The sequence below is a fragment of the Solanum lycopersicum genome, chromosome 4 (genome assembly GCF_036512215.1).
Source record: "Solanum lycopersicum chromosome 4, SLM_r2.1".
Classification (NCBI taxonomy): Eukaryota; Viridiplantae; Streptophyta; class Magnoliopsida; order Solanales; family Solanaceae; genus Solanum; species Solanum lycopersicum.
Window position 1 is genome coordinate 66,199,561 of NC_090803.1, and position 16,775 is coordinate 66,216,335.

The window sequence follows — 16,775 nt, forward strand, 5'->3', positions numbered from 1 at the left end:
ATATTCCCACAAGTGTCAATCTATCAAAAAATTCAGATGTTCTGTCATTTTCACAAGCACTTGATACTAGGATCTCATCAATACTAATGAACTATAAATTCCAGCATGATTTGCTGTACGAAAAAATGAAATAATCTCGAGATACCATAAAGTTCAAAACATTTACCTCAAAAATAGGCATTAGTATCTAACAAAAAAATGATTTAAATGCCCAACAAAGAACTACGAGGGATTAGTTTCCCCGAAAAGGAATGCTGGTTGAATCTTGTATTTTATCTAATGTCTCTTGACCTGCAAGGTCGTACTATACTATTGACAAGAAATTCTGGTATCATAAAGAGGAAAAATGCGATCCCATAAAACCTTTCTGCCTGGCTTGAAGAAAGTTGTTCAGTTGACTCCAATGAAGTTGGTAGGATCTGTAATGTTCCATAGTCTATACACTGTAGCCATTTGGGTCGAGTAATTTTTGTTCATCATTTGGCTTGTCAATCGTGGAGAGTTGAATATTTTGTTTAGAGTTCATCTTATTCCACTCATTCTCTACACGGAAGAAAGCCCACTGGAAACGACGGAAGATCTCAAGTGCGGTTATTGCAAACACTGTGAGATAATTGTGTCGGAGATGGGAAGAAAGCTTGTATGTCCACGTGCACCGAAGGATGAGGTTGGTTCCAATTACCCAAAAGTAGACCTGCAAGTTCCCAATGGTCAAAGAACTACACCCTCGATACTTTATGATAAGAAATTTATATCAGAAATGCCAACTTAGAGGCTAACAAGATCTTCATCTATGGAGGGTAATGTAATTGTTAAAATTATCAAGAAATCTAACATCATTTCCAGCTTCAATCAGATTTATAAAGATAAAGGGACCACCAATAGAATCATCGAATTTTCCCTTAACTTAGTCTAGAAAAAAAATTTGTCATTGTGTATTACACAATAAACTGGTAAACTGATCAACCAGTAGAATGAACTTACAGAGTTATGGAAGCAGTAGGTATAAGCAAAAGACATAAGCTTACCCATTTCCGCCCGTATAACAAGTATGATAATGCATTTGGTCTGCTGAACTTGAAAATCCGAGTGAAGCAACTAGCAGAAAGAAGAAGTATATTTGAGTTAACAAAAGTAACAAGAGAACAATCTCAGAAAGACTCATCTAATAAAAGTAACAAGTGGTATGTGGCAGACTATTATAAATGTGTTGATGAAAGTTAAAAACATGGGAATTGATTTTTTACACATCCCCTCCAAGTCATCATTTTAACCATTACCGTGATTCACCCTTCATCCTTTAACCCTTTTGTCTCCATCTCCTATAGCCTCTTTGTAAACCAAGAAATCCCCCAGGCCAAACTGGCCAAGTTTTGAAACTCAGCGAACAATGAGCCCACCCCTTTATCCATCTCCACTTCATTACCCAGTTTTGTGTTCGTGGTAGGGAACGAACATGTGAGGTGCGCCTATACCACATATCACACTGGGCTCTGAACAAAGCCCTTGGGGCCCATCTCCTATAATTTTTTTGTCACACCAATCCCTCACTAATTTCATTTCAAGTGGAATTTATGCTTAAATGGTGATTTAGTAAAGAAAATACAGATCTGATAAGAGATTTTATTTACTTACAATTTCTTGGTTGTTTGCAAAAAGTAGCACATGCTTACTCCTGTCATACTCGATAACATGCTGTGAAGTTCAACTCAACTTCAAAATTTTCATTCTCTTTTTCTCTTTTGAACATAGAAGTGGTGTCCATGTTAGTTTGTGTGCAACTCATCCAGTCCATCAACACAAACTGCCAACAATCCAGATAATCAAACCCACAAATGTTGGAGCAGATGGACTCATGCCGAGTGTTGTAGCTGGGATTCAAACCTAGGATCTTTAGGTTGTCACTCCCATGCCTCGACCAATCAGACATCCCCTTGGAGACAACATTTCATTGTCTTGTAATCTTATATTCTAGCATCTCTGTCAACCTTTCTCTTTAAGGTAGTACTTTTGTCATTTTTGTTTCAATTTTTTGTGTGAACTAAGTGTTAACAATTCTAATTTGATGAGCTTTCACCCCTTATTTTATTGTCCGAGTTTGTGAAATGTATATGCTCCTTTGACAACTTTAGGAATTCAGTTAAAAAAACAGAGATTTCAAGAAGGGTTCTTTTGTGTAGAATAGTGGAAGTAGATGAAGCAGGCATCAAGAGAGAGAGATTAAGGAAATAGATGGAAGGAGGCATCAATAGAGAGAAAAGGTATTAGGACACAGTGGTAGAGTAGGAAAGTGCAGTGTACGAATCAAATTACACAAGATTCTATGCAAAATAGGGCAAACTACAAACATGAGAACTCAATATCTAATCTCTATGCAGTACTTTGCAAAGCTTAAGAGTAATATATGTTTTAATAGATTACCCAATCAAATTTCTAGGAGTATGTTTAATAAAGTAATAAACATGTAATTTAAAATGTGGGAAGGTAGAGGAGTTTGATTGGAAGAATGCTACATCAATAAAAGGCGGTACTTTGTCATATTTGTCATTTTAAAATCAATGTCAGCATTTGAGATGCTAAAATATAAGGCATGTCAGTTGAAACAGTTGAAAGGCAGCAAAATGAAAGAAAAATATAGATAACCAAAATAAAGTGTGAGTCAGATGAGCAATAATTGGGTAAATAACAACTAAAGCATTAGTGCCCGCATGCAGTCCGAAAAATTAGCTAAAAGCTCCGAAGAATTAGCATGAAAAAGATGTCACTGACCTCAAGTCCCAATCTCTTGTCAGATCCCAATAGAATGAGTAGAGCGAGTTCACCACACCAGACAGAAGCCATAAAGGACGATAAATATTAACCCAGTTGTCAGGGAAGACGTGATACTTAAGGGCTGAGAGAAATATCACAGGTACTGCAGTCGAATATTTCAACGCTGAAATGAAATGTTAATGATTAGCACTATTAATTATCGACCCAATGTTAAGCTTAAATCTGAACAAGTAAAAGCAAGTTGAAGAGAAAGCTTATGTATAAGACCACCCTTAACAAATGAAAAACTTAAAACATTACTACTTTTCGTAGGGTCAACATTGAAATGGAGTAACACTGTAAATTATGTGATACGCTCCAGGTTACTTCAGAGACATTTTTCTTTTAGGGAGCAAAAGATGTAAGCATAGAACGAAACCAATATGACAAAGAGCAGGGTAAGCAAAGCATTAAACAATTTATCATCTTTCACTCCATTCTCCCAACAATTACTGTTCACAATGAATCAGACTTCTTCCAAGTCTTCAGGCTTTAATCTTCAATCAGCACTAAAACTTTCTACCACTATAAAAACCCTCAAAGCCAACCCATTTCCAGAAAATTTCAGCCCACCAAATGAGCCTCAATGCCAACCAGGTATTCTTAGTTCCACAGTTAAATGAAGGCTAGTGATCTCCCTCCCCACTTTTCTTCATCAGCTCTTGGAGTTTTAATCATTGTTGAAAGCGACTAATCTGCACTATCTATTCAGAGAGAAATTGTTCCTTTCAAAGTGCATTAAAAAAAACCTTTTAAGAGAAAATGCTGACTGGCATTTACCGACAAAGCAACTCACTCTTCCTTAGCAACAAAAAGACGAAAGACAAGACAGGAAGTTACCATTCAACAGGGTAGTCTTCTCTTTAGTGTCCTTATATTGCCGAAGACATTGAAACAGACGGAAAAGATAAGGTAATACAAGAACAATGGGAATTGCAACAGCATGACTTCCACAAACAGAATCGGCTTCAAACCATGCAATGGTAGCAACCTGCTTATGCCATTGGTTATCTTTCAGGTAATAGAGCAAGCATTCACAAAAAAGCTCTACAAGTTAGCCAAATTCTAAAAGATTCTCTATTACAGCGGCAGCAAAAATATCAGAGCCTGGTTACCTACTCTTATATGTAAATATAGACATATATAAACTGAATTATTTGTAGAAAACACTGTCCTACCACTTCCTCAAACCCAGGGAAACAACTCTCTTTCAATTATATAAATCCTTTCAAAAGGAGGATAATGCAGCTAAGTCTATACCTTTTACTTATCAAATAATAGTAATTATTATAATTATAATTATGCACTATATCTACAAATTGAGCAAGTCCCACTAATTTGACTGAGGAACAGAATGGAAGGATCAGTTTTGCATACATGTCAATCCAATTGTTCTTCCAGATTATTACGAGCCCTAGAAGAACCAATCATTTCTTGACTTGAGTGAACCATAACAAGAAGCCAGTTGGTCACTTAGTCCATCAAAAATTTCTTAAACTTCAGACTATAACACTGCACAGATACTGATCTAAAGCTGCATTTTTTTTGTTGAAATATTAGTGCACTGATCATAACTTCTAAATGAATGGACAAGTGATGGGTGGACATTTTTTTACAGCAAGTGATGATGTGAATCATACATCATAGCTGGAACCTAGAAAGACAGTGATTCAACTAAATGAAACACTGTTTTTTCTTGTCAAAATAGTAGATTCCAACTCCCCATGAACCAATAGTAGTGTTTCCCCCTCGGTGACTTGAATGCCAAACTTCATCTGAGGTGGAGGTCTCTTCCACTAGACCAACCTTCTCTTGTTGAAACCACTAAATGCAATTTGTATTATCACAAAAAAGAAAAATCTAGCAATGACATGTCAGTTATCCTTCTTCTCACCAAAAGCATAGAGCGGAGAGGAACTAACCTGGCGATGAACCATTCTACAAACTGAACGCTCCAAATCTGAAAATACCTGCACAAAAGAATGAAATTATTGGGCACTGCACATCAAGTGACAGAAGTTATGCAATAATACTCTCTATGAGAAGCTACAACAATAGGTTGTTTTTTTGAGAAGGACCAAGCTACAACAATAGGTATTGACAGAAGAAGGTGAAAGTTTGTACATCTACAAGGGCTTTGATCACCAAATATGTAAGCTTCCCAAAAAAAACAGTAACAGACTGTATAATGGAATAGATAATTTTTCACTTGCCTAACCTATTCAAGACAAATGTATATGAGATTGATTTGTCTGGATTCACAGTTTTGGTTTATGCCCAAAGTGAAGCAGACAACTCATAAGAGCTTTTAGTTCACCATCTAAAGGACAAACTAAATCTGGGACCAATCACTCTGGGAATGGATCATCGAATCGGCTTGTAACAAGGTAACTTAGTCTAATGTTTTTTCTTCTGGCTCAATCGACAATAGACAAAAGAAGGAGGTTCCAGGAGGATGAATTGCTTTAGGAAAGAATTTAATCAGCATATCAACCACGTTAATGGTATAGGTAGTTAATAAAGAATCACTTTAATCTCAGAAGACAAGAGGATGAACAAAGATGACAGAAAGTTAGAAAGCTGGCAGCTTTCAAAAGGGTTAAAAGGACCAAGTCTCAGAGCATTGACATGAGAAAACTTCATAGCTTCTTGCTTTACTTTTGGACTTACTGTGGTTCACTCAAGAGTCAACGAACTGAACCCAAACTAGCAGAACCTAAAGTTAGATCAATTCTCTGTTTTCATGACACAAAATTGACCTGCTCAGGAGGTAACATCTTCTATAAGCAAATCCATCAAGATATTTCATGAGATATCAACTAAAGATTTCGCCCGTCCGCAAATGATGGTACAACCTGACCAATGCATTAATATGATGATAAATCTGAAGTCAGAAGTTTATGCAGCTTGGAATATGGTCCTACACTGCTCCAAAAGGTAGTAAAGCTAACTAACAATATCAAATGCTAAAGTACGAATTGAGAAAAATGAGGAAACATTTATATTTTCCAGATATATTTTCCCACCAAGCTAGTAATGGACTAATCCTAAGAAATATATGTGACATACTTCATCAAAAAAAAAAATAGATGTGACAAACTGGTTGTATCGAAAAGAAATATGTACTAGAAAACAAAAAAAAGGTACTTAATCCTACTTGGGAAACAAAATTGTTTAGTTGAAAATATGAACTAAGCTATGCCACATTATACAAAAATATGCACATAAAACTAATGAGTTATGTGTCCTCTTTTCTTTTGGGGCAAGAAGAAGAGGATGCATACCTTGGACATAGAAGTGAATATATCAGCCAGAAAGAAGTCAGGAAATGATATTGCCTGCATCCACACCAAAAAGAAACAATGCATGACATCAGACAAATAATATTATGGAACCCCTCTATCAAAATTAGCATGACATATTTCATTCTTGACATTCATTTCAGGAATCTTTGCAAGCATGATTGACATGATGATTTGAATTTTGAATGTGAGCGGTTAATCCTCTAAAAGGTGCTTCGTGATATTGCAAAACTAACATGGAAATGCTCTGAAGCAGTACATATACTTTGAGAAGTCAAACAAGAATCCACTTAAGGGAAGAAGGAATATTTTCTGCCAAAACAAACCAGATCGATGTGGAATGGTTGGCGTTTGAAGACAATAAAACTCTATTTAAAAGATACCAAGTTCTGCTATATCAGCTGTTGCTGAAGTACTCGATTACTTCGAAATTCTAACTAAAATGCCAGTCAAAGTTACATGGAAATTTGTAATAATGAAATAATCACCCATGCTGATAATGATATTAATGGTTTCAATTGAAACTAAGTGCCGTACAATATAGAAATAAACGAATTAAAAAGTTTTTTAGGAAAAATATAAAGACCTTCATATCATAATGATTTTTAAAATTGATAGATCAACAGGGCAATTTTTATGGCTAACTCAAAGTAGCAATTAGATTAACAGAAACATACCTGGAATGGGAAAACTATCCGCCAAACAGTCCTTAAAAAAAAGTAGCGAGATGACAAATAGAATATATCAAATGGAAAAATCAGAGCCATGGCAAAAGCAGCATATAAGAGCACCTGCAATGACACAAGGTTCGTTACAATAGTAGAAAAGAAGCATCACATTTACAGGACTTCTGTGGTACCTGCCAATTAATGGAGTGATTACACTAAAGATAAGCAAGATTTTGCTACAATAGTTGCCCCTAAAACCAGAAGCATTTGGCACAGCTTTCAAAATATTAGTGTTGAAATATAAATGCTGATGCCAAATTTTCTGGTTAAGAGGAGAATTAGAAGTTTTGAATCCTTAAAAGGATAATACTTCTGATTCAATGCAACTACAAGACTTGCGCATTTTGTATGACAGTATGGGCAAGCTGAAGAACTTGATTTGAACTCTTCCAAGCCCTAACAAAAGTTGGGCAATTATTATGAACCAAAAATGCTCCTCTTCCCTTTAAATAATTTGAACAGAAGCTTTTTCAGGAATACGACAATAATTCAGGTTGAATATGACTTAAATCGGATAAAGAAAAACCGTTAACAATCAAATGGGAAGGAAGCATCTATTACACTGGTTGAGATGCAGCTAACGAAACTTCTCCATGTGAGTAGAGATACAGATAAGCTGTCATGCTTGTCGGCACAATCATCGTCATCCAAGTAGCACACTGCATTATCAAGGGACTTCTAATTTATTTCTGTTTGTACAAGGAAAACAAAAATCTAACAGCCAGTTCAAGGAGAACTAAGGAAGCGAAAGTCATGCAATAGAGATTAGTTTCTCCTTCTACCTCTTCTTTCCTTCAATCTGATTGAAATGAGGCAAACATATCGCAACACTCTCATCAAGTCCCTTAGACTTCACGTACCATGGCTTATCAATGCAAGTGACATGATGCATTGCATAAAAACAGGCAGCTTTATTTAACACATGACATCTGATCTAGTATTCAAATCTTACTGCAATATTTTTGAAAAGACTGTACAATCTTCTCTGACAAACAGGCTTATATTGCCAAGCCTTAATGCTCAAAGCTCCACAATTAGCTATTAAGACAAAAGTAATCTCAAATAATAGTTACCCATGCAAATATGTAGTGTAAATCCACATATTGCACTTTAAGTGAGCATATGATATTTCCCTAGAAAGTTTAACGAGCACATTATTGCAACAAATACATCAGCACAAAAGCATTTAAGTAAAATATGAGTTGGTTAATAGATGCATCAACATCGAGACTTATAGGCTCATGACAAGTGTAAGCTACCTGAAAAGTTTAACGAGCATATTGCAACAAATGCATCAGCACAAAAGCATTTAAGTGAAATATGAGTTGGCTAATAGATGCATCAATTTACAAAACTATATAAGCGCATGACTATTGACAAGTGTAAGTTACCTTCCAAATTTCTCTGTGAGAGAGATGATTCTGATCAAGGTCAAAAATTTTAGAGTAGTTGACATTAGCCTGTGCAAAAACCCATAGGTTTATGCCCCAAAACCAAACCATCATGGTCTGCAGCACCAAAACCAAATAAATGCAAATAAGAGGAATATTGCTGAAAGGACTACTGCATAACCTAGTATTATAATGATCTTCACTAACCATAAGGAGAAGAGGATTGTAATAGAGAAAAGCCTCATATAGGAATAGATCGCGAAGGTTTGCACTCATTCTCATGACTGAATCCCAGCTGATCTGCAAATTAAAAGAAAATACTCATTAAAGATAATACAAATATGTGAACCTAGTACATAACTGAAGAAAGTTGGCCTTACTAACCTTGCAACAACTGACACCCCAAATGAGGAACAGAAGTACCTGAAACAATAACATACATAGAATCATAAGTGAACATTTCATTATCTTCAGAGAAGAATAAGAAAATAAATAAAAGAAAACTACAACAACAACAAACAGAAAAGCAGGAAAAGAGGACCCGTGGAATGATTAAAGTTGAATAAATAACAAAGAGAAGTAAACCAACGTTTTTTGATTTTATATATATATATATATATATATATATATATATATATATATATATTATTATTATTATTATTATTATTATTATTATTATTATTATTAGTCAACTTACCACTCTTGGAATGCCCTAAACGAAAATCACACAATCATTTTTTATGGGCAACATTCCTAAGATACTGTCTTCAATGAGATAATACTGATGAGCCCCATAACTATGTCAAAGTAAGTTGCTAAATTCTAGATGAAGTAAAAGCTCATTTCTAGAAACAGAACAGCTTCAGGTGGGCAATGGTGCCATAATTCACTGTTTTGTCCAAAATCCTAATCTATTTTCCTTCTAAAGAAACAAAATGCTATCAGATGCAGGAACTTATGGAGAAAGCAAAAATCGAAGCATCATCCCAGTAGTGTTGGGAGGCACTCCAAAGTCCAGACTGGTTTGAGTTTTTCTATGAAAAGCCATACTTTAGCGACGGTGAGATCCTACTGAAATTTGGTTATAGGATGTCTCAAATGTAGATTGGGCTTGTCCTGATTTGCTTTAGGCTAAAAAAGAACATACTTTCTCTTCTTTTTTAAGCTGGTAAACAGTTAAATTTCATAAAAACAAAAGGCCAAAGTCAGCCGTCTACAATAAGTATACCAAAAAGTAAAGAACCTCCAAAAAGATATGGTTCTCTACAAAAGACACCCAATTCTATATACATCACAGAATACATGGGTGCACCAAAAATAAATAAGGGATCGGAAAGTACTCCTCAACTGGACAAAACTCATTTCTAACCCTTCAAAAGCCCTCGTATTTCTCTCTGTATGATCCACAGTAAAGCTAGAGGAACAACATCCCATGCCCTGCTCTTACCCCTGCTTCTTCCAGCTTTCCAGCAAAACAGCAGGTGCTTCACAGTCCTTGGCATCACTCAAGACATACCAAACCAATTTAACATAGCTCACCATAGTCTCGTGGCCAGACAACAATATAGCAGAAGTTGACTGACTCTCTCTTTCTCCCTGATATATTCCCTTGCGTCATTTTGCTTCCTAGTTTTCACTCTCTCTTTTTTTCGTTTTTTTTTTCATACTTTTATGAATTAATATTACTTTTTTGAACATCTATCCCAAAAAATTATAACCACGAAATCCCAAGGGGCGCAAGGCACCCCTCTACCTTTTTTCTATTTAACTACCAGGCTGAAACAGAAATCATCCACATGACATCATTTCTTATCTTTGTCAATGTTTGACACCATTCTGGAAATAATACGCAAGATTTAAAATTCAAATTCATCTAACTATTTGGATTGAACGTTGATTTGATGTTTCCTCTACAATATAAGCTTAACTAGTACTTAATTATTTTCTACTATATATTATACACAAGTCAAGCTGATATCTTAATGGTCTGACAAGTGTTGTTGCATAAGATAGGCCAGAGAGAGTACAATTTATGAAGCAAGCTTAATGCCATCAATTTTGTGGAAAATTGCATTTTAATAGGTTGTTTTCTAGGTTATTATTTTTCGTTATGTTGTTTAGAAATTATAAATAATTTGTGTACAAATTTGTGCTACAAAGATTGCTATTGCGTGTTTTTTTTTTCATCAGCTCCAGCATGGAGAATAATTCGTCAAACTTTTGTCTTACTCGTGTTAAAAATTGCAAATCCAGCCATAGATTTTTCGAAGTAGGAACGAATATAATCCTAACTTTGAGTTCAAACAATGACAACAAATATCAAACATGAACCATAAAACTAGCTTTAGATCACTAGTGACCCGTTTTTGACTTTGGCTAAGAATATATTGGACAACGCCAGGAAACACTAGTGACCTCTAGAAAACTGGAATTATGAGTAAAGGGGGGCAAAACATAAGAAATGGTGGAGTATTATCCCAACTTGCATTTGGTGGATCATATGAAACAAAAGGAACAATAGATGTTTTGAAAAAATAGGACTAGTTCTAGTCAAGTAGTTAAAATTAATTGTATTTCTAATTTACATTTTTGGTGCAAAGGATCTTCTGTAGCGGATTGCTGAATCCATTCTACAATTTTTGGAAGCCTAGTAATGCGTAGGGGCTCAAGCTTGTAAATATTGCTAACAGCATAGTCGTTCTGCTGATGAATAAAAGTTACCATTCTCAAAAAAAAAAGTAGCTTTAGATCAGTTCCAAACCATATTACAGATCTCGATAACTTAGGCCTGTTCCTGACCTTAAAATCATAAACATTACATAAAGATCAAACGCTCATATACTGAAAGTCATAAAAGATCATACCTTAAATCTCCATAAAAGAACAGGAGATGGCATTATGGCCGCGGTGCTCAAAGGTGCAGTTACACCCTTCATTTCATTGACCTCTATGCTGTGCAATAGGGCTTCTACAGGACTCCCTCCAAGCTCAACCGTACCTAGCAGATTACAACTATTTACAGTCTATTTGAAAACCACTGTACAAAACAGAGAGCAAGCATCATAGAGCACATCAAAGGGAGAACTTCTCTTACCAATATCAGAAACAACCGCTCGACTTCCAGACCTTCGTAGATGTGGACTGTTAATAGGAGCATCCACAAGACTCCCAAACATAGATGAACGGAAGCAGAGAATGAGTATGATAATTTAAGCAACTGGGATCACCTTGAAAGCTGCAATTACAATAAAGATAGCACTTTAAGAATGCAAATAGGAAGACGCATACAGACAACAAGAACATAAAATAAATTCCAAAAAGGAAGGGATGAAAGAGGACAGATGCAAGGGGATCAAAAGGTAAAACTCATCAATTTGTGAAGAAAACTCACCAGATCATGTGGACTAGACTTGAAACCCACCCCCCACCCCCCAAAAAAGAAGAAATTGACTTCTAAAATCCAATGTCCATTAAGCACTTCTCCAAGGAAAGTAGAAGCACAAAGATTTTCACCAGAATGACCAAACCCCAAGAAGTGAAAGCAAATGCATGTAAGGAGAATTTTCTGTCTCTTAATAAAAATAATAAGAAAAATTTTCTAAGTCCTGCTAGGGCCATATTAAATATCTAACACTAACAAAACCAACTGTGCCTTCACCAAATGCAGAAGAATAAATGATTCTCTTCCCATTCCCAGTTTAGTGGGTTACATCTTTTGCAGTGTTCAAATTATGCCAGTACTTTGTTGTTTGTACCCATATTAGCTGAGTATAGTCTTTTTATGTCATAGGACCATCTCAATGAATCATTTGCTTCCAGTTGTGATGCTCTCTTATCCAATATACACATCAAGTGCAGCAAACTGTCTATCTCCCAATCCTCGACATTTCATCTGAGTTTAATGATCCAACTATTTTTTTGGAACTGCTTAGTGATCCAACTATTATCAACCTCATTAAGCTAGAAGGAGCTGTGGCACTTCTGGTAGGGGGAACCAGACTAGGCTGTCACTGTTCTAGGCCCCGGAGATAGTATTTCCAACTCTCAATCGACGTGACAATAATGCCTGCTTGACAAAGCCTTTTTCATTCAGTCTCCCAATAAACGAAAAAGGATTTCTGGTGACACGAAAGCTGTGCTGGCACCTACGCTCCGCCATCCATTCCAAGTTTAGGAACCTAGGTAATAGTATCCCGATCAAAGAGCTGACGAAGGGGATGAGTGGGAGAGGGAGTCTACTGGACGCGGTTCAACTAGCGGAGACTCTTGGAACAGCAGGATGAGGCTTTTGGATTTAAAGCCTCTTTGCATTGGCTTATTTTAGAAAAATCAAAACTTTAGGGACTACACTAATATATATTGCAAAATTCATACTGACCACCCTCAAATAACCGAGCAAAAGATAAATTAATCATTTACTATATCTTTAGTTGAAATCAACACTACAATATGAATCCTCTATAGTCTGCGTCCTCCTTATAACTCCCATTGTAGCTGAACCTGACGTTAACCTAATGCACTCGCCCTCCTTCTCTTCTTATTTGATCAATAAACAACAGTTCAATTAATTTCTAGCAACAACCAATATTGGAAATTGAAATTCCTTTATCCGGGCATAATCGAAGCTCTTTAGATCCAAACATCAAACGAACAAACAAACAAAACTCTCGAATCACCCAACAATTCAAAAACTCTACAGTAACAAAACAAAAAAAAAAAAAAACTAACAGACACAGGAAAGTGAGCATACCTGATGAAACAACAGATATGTAGCAGTGGATCTGATGAAAATCGATTCACATGCAAATGTGAATTGCTCTTGTTATACAGAAATCGAAGAAGAGAGAGAGGACGGAGAGCTCCGTTAGACAAGATCCGGATTGTGATACGAACATTTGATATAGAAGTAAAGGGGAATATGGATTTGCTTCTAAGGAAAATTATAGTTCTTTAGCCTAGCAATTACAAATACTAAAATTCTATTAGCAAACAGTCCAAAATATACTATATTATATAGTAAAAGCAAAAAAAATAAAATGTTTTTGCTAAAAGCAATTTTAAAGGAAAAGAAAATACCATAGTAAAGTAATTTTATAAATGGATCCTTTTGGATTTTGAAATTGAAATAATTTTAAATATTTTAAATTATAAATTAGTGTTATTTATACTAACAGAGTAGTAAAATTATTCGCGTCTCGCGTTGGAAATTTAATAGGATAGAATTTATAAAATAATACTTGAAATATATCGATCATTAAAAGTAAAACATTATATTATCTTACTTATAGATTACTTATAGATCTAAGCCACAAATTCTTCACCTTTTATCACTCAAATTAGGCCTTAGGGGCGGTCCTAACACAAATTATCCACCTTTTATCACTCGAATTAGACCTTGGGGCTGTCCTTAATAAATTTTACTAGATTAAAATGATTATTAATATATAACAAAAATATTTATTTTGTCCTTAGTATATTCCACTTAATTGAATGGTCCTTCTGTATAGCAAAAAATATCCATTTTTTATTCTTCACACCCAACTAACATTAACTTTGTATTCGAACTCACACTGGATTTGAACTCATTAAGGCAATAAACTCGATTTTAAATACAAACACTAGTAGATATTATTCACAAAATATAAATTACAAGTTAAAATACACAGAACAAAGTAATAATACACGAACTAACGAGAGATTAGTTGAGAAATAAGTAATCAAAAGGGATGAGATACAAGACCATAGAAAGGAGATGAGGGGATTCGAAAGCCTAAACTTTGACATAATGTCTGCATAACCATTCTTCTAAAACCTAATACTTTTTAAGAAATGATTATTGGACCTAAATTCCAAATAAAAATCTCTAATATCACATGGATCCTTACGGAGTCACCTTAATTCATAAGAAAAGTTCATATATCTCAAAAAAAACATCACTCGTACATTGTACCAACTACCAAGAGTAATTTAAAGAGAAAAGATATAAAGTGACACTTGAAGTTGTCTCAAATTTTCAAAAAGACACCTTAATTATATAGACCAATTACCCCTAACTAATTCTAAACATATTACATCATTTTTTGATCAATTTCAGATTTTAAACGACAAGTGTTATCACACACCAATCATTGAGTGACACGTGTTAATTTAATTTGAAATATATATTTTTTTATTTTAAAATTTTCTTTATTTCTCTATCTTACTTTTTGACTTATTTTAATTTTAATTTCATTTCAATTTTTACAAATCTTCCACCCTTACTTTCAAGCTCCCTCCATTTTCTTTCTTTCTTTCTTTCTTTCTTTCTTCTTCTTCACCTCTCACCCTCACCTAACCTCACCCCCACGTCAAGTTGAGCCCCTCCATTTTCTTTCTCTTTTTTTCTTCTTATTCAGTCAAATTCTTAGTTTCCAAAATTATACTATTTATTAGACTTTGAGTTATTGATAATAAAACTAATTATTTTTCTAAAAAAGATCATAATTTCGAAGGTATCATAATTTAATTTATCTGATTTTCAAATAAATTCAAAACTAGAAATGATAATTTTGAAAGCATAAGAATTCTCCGAAAATTGAAAAAATTTAATTGATATTTGGATAAAAAATTAAATAATGTCTACTAATCTATTGAAATCTAATAATTTTATCAAATTGTTCAAAATGTAATAAAATATCTAGATATAATTTTGACTTATTCTCAATAGAATTATACTCTTCCACCAATTAGAAATATATGTTTTTCTTAATACAAACTTAATGTATGGATCTTTTAAATAAGCTTTACTCATTTTCATTTATTTCTATTTCTATTTTTTTATCAGACGAAATAGATTTTGTTAATAGTTTTCAGTAGATGTTTTACGTGACTTAAAGATTGATTAGATCGAAATCACATTACCTTTTTTAGCAAGACCTCTTGCTATTTGAATCTTTTTTAGAATTAGAATCGATGATTTATCTCTTTAACATCTAACCTTCATTCCTGTATACTTAACATGTTATTGTGCAGTGTAAACTCTCAAATCGTAGAAACAGATAGCTGATGTTGCCTAAATTCAAGAGTATAAATTCTCAAATTATAATTAACAGATAGCTCATGAAACAAATTAACAAGTATAATAAATTGAATAAAATTACATTAATAGAAGTTGATGTTCATGCGTGACTTTTTTCTATTAAATTAATAACATTTTTTTTTGTAATTTCAATCAAGACAAAATAAATAAATAATATAATAATAAATTAGTTATTCAAAAAATTATGTGTTTAATGTTGCTAATGATGTGGTCGTGAAATGAAACACTTCTAATTAGAACATTATATAAGTCGTAAAAGTTGGATTCATCTTTTTCTTTTGGATTTAACTTTTAAATTTTTTCAATTAAACAGTCTAACTTCTAAATATAAAAATAATGAATCCTGTACCTTGAACTCCTTATTATTTCTCTATTTTATATAATCTTTATTGGAAAAAAAACACATCAATCATAAATTTGGAAGTGCTATTTTAAGCTCATGCACATAGTAAAACATAATTAAATAAATTGGAATAATGAAAAATTTACCATAAAAGTTCATAAATTTAATTTAAAACATTACTATCATATTTAAAATTATTAGCGCGTTATGAATACTACTAGTTACCTATAAAAGGAGAGAAAGGACAGTTGTAGCATGTAAGGGTTAAATCAATTTTTTTCTTCTCCCTCCTTGAAATTTTGAAACTTTGATCAAATTAAGTCATTATTTAAACCAATTTATCAAAATAATATATTTTTATAAAATTTTACAAAATTAATATAAACGTATTCTACAATAACGTTTTAGGGTATATTTTATTTTTTAAAAATTGGACGATGTTAGGTTAAGAAACGTTACTCATAGTAACGTTTTACGCTAAATCAGATCAGTCAGGACACAATAATAACTATTAAGTCATGCAAGATGCAGGACTTATGTAAACACATGACTACATGCTAAAGGAAGTATAAGTATGACCACTTGTTCCTAATATTTGCGAGACATAAGAATCAATAATCGCAATGAATTTCTTTTATATAACCGAAATATTGATATAAAATGCAAAAGGACTACAATTTGAAGGAATCACAACATAATTATAAAAGGACGAGATAGTATTTTGAGAATATACGTTCAACGACCACTTTGTAGCTCTCAAACAAGTGTGGCATGTGCTCGTATCCAAACAAAGTCGTGTTAGTTTTTTTCTGCATAAATTAGGACATAATAGAAAATTATTGTCAAATAATATATATCAAAAAATTAAGATAATGATATGATAATGTTTTTTTCAAAGCCAACTGAACACAATGTTGATTTTAACAAGTAATAATACTACTTACAGTACTAAAGCTACTTTCACAATGTCGATTTTTTTGGTATGTATTCTAAAACCATTTTTGACACGTAAACAGAAGACATGTCAGACACACTTGAGCTAATGCAGCAAACGTACGCCCTTCAGGTTTATGTTGCTAATTGGTTTATCTATTGATTACTGCAGGAATCAATCAATATGTT

General features: G+C 33.7%; 1 protein-coding gene across 2 annotated transcripts; it reads right to left on the reverse strand.

Annotated features, from left to right (window-relative positions):
- Window positions 1-3: 3 nt before the first annotated feature.
- On the reverse strand, window positions 4-13,296 carry LOC101252982 (uncharacterized). Of its 2 annotated transcripts, none has more exons than XM_004238188.5 (14): window positions 12,983-13,296; window positions 11,327-11,467; window positions 11,097-11,230; window positions 8,617-8,655; window positions 8,440-8,532; window positions 8,233-8,349; window positions 7,405-7,500; window positions 6,791-6,904; window positions 6,096-6,149; window positions 4,734-4,781; window positions 3,652-3,802; window positions 2,770-2,935; window positions 1,029-1,098; window positions 4-694 (listed from the first exon to the last, which is right to left on the reverse strand). In XM_004238188.5, the coding sequence occupies exons 2-14, from the start codon at window positions 11,406-11,408 to the stop codon at window positions 437-439; spliced, it is 1,422 nt and encodes a 473-aa protein (XP_004238236.2). In that variant the 5' UTR covers window positions 11,409-11,467; window positions 12,983-13,296; the 3' UTR covers window positions 4-436. The 2 variants fall into 2 exon arrangements, with proteins under 2 accessions (XP_004238236.2, XP_025886651.1); XM_026030866.2 differs by having other exon boundaries at window positions 11,097-11,244; window positions 12,983-13,214.
- Window positions 13,297-16,775: the final 3,479 nt, after the last annotated feature.

Bases quoted from the DNA above. Each gene is read 5' to 3' on its own strand.
- LOC101252982 (XM_004238188.5), bottom strand. From the start codon at position 11,408: ATGTTTGGGAGTCTTGTGGATGCTCCTATTAACAGTCCACATCTACGA. The intron at 3,803-4,733 runs GTTAGTTCCTCT...TGGCATAAGCAG, and splicing joins GTAGAATGGTTCATCGCCAG to GTTGCTACCATTGCATGGTT. The intron at 2,936-3,651 runs GTAACTTCCTGT...ATTTCATTTCAG, and splicing joins GAAGACTACCCTGTTGAATG to CGTTGAAATATTCGACTGCA.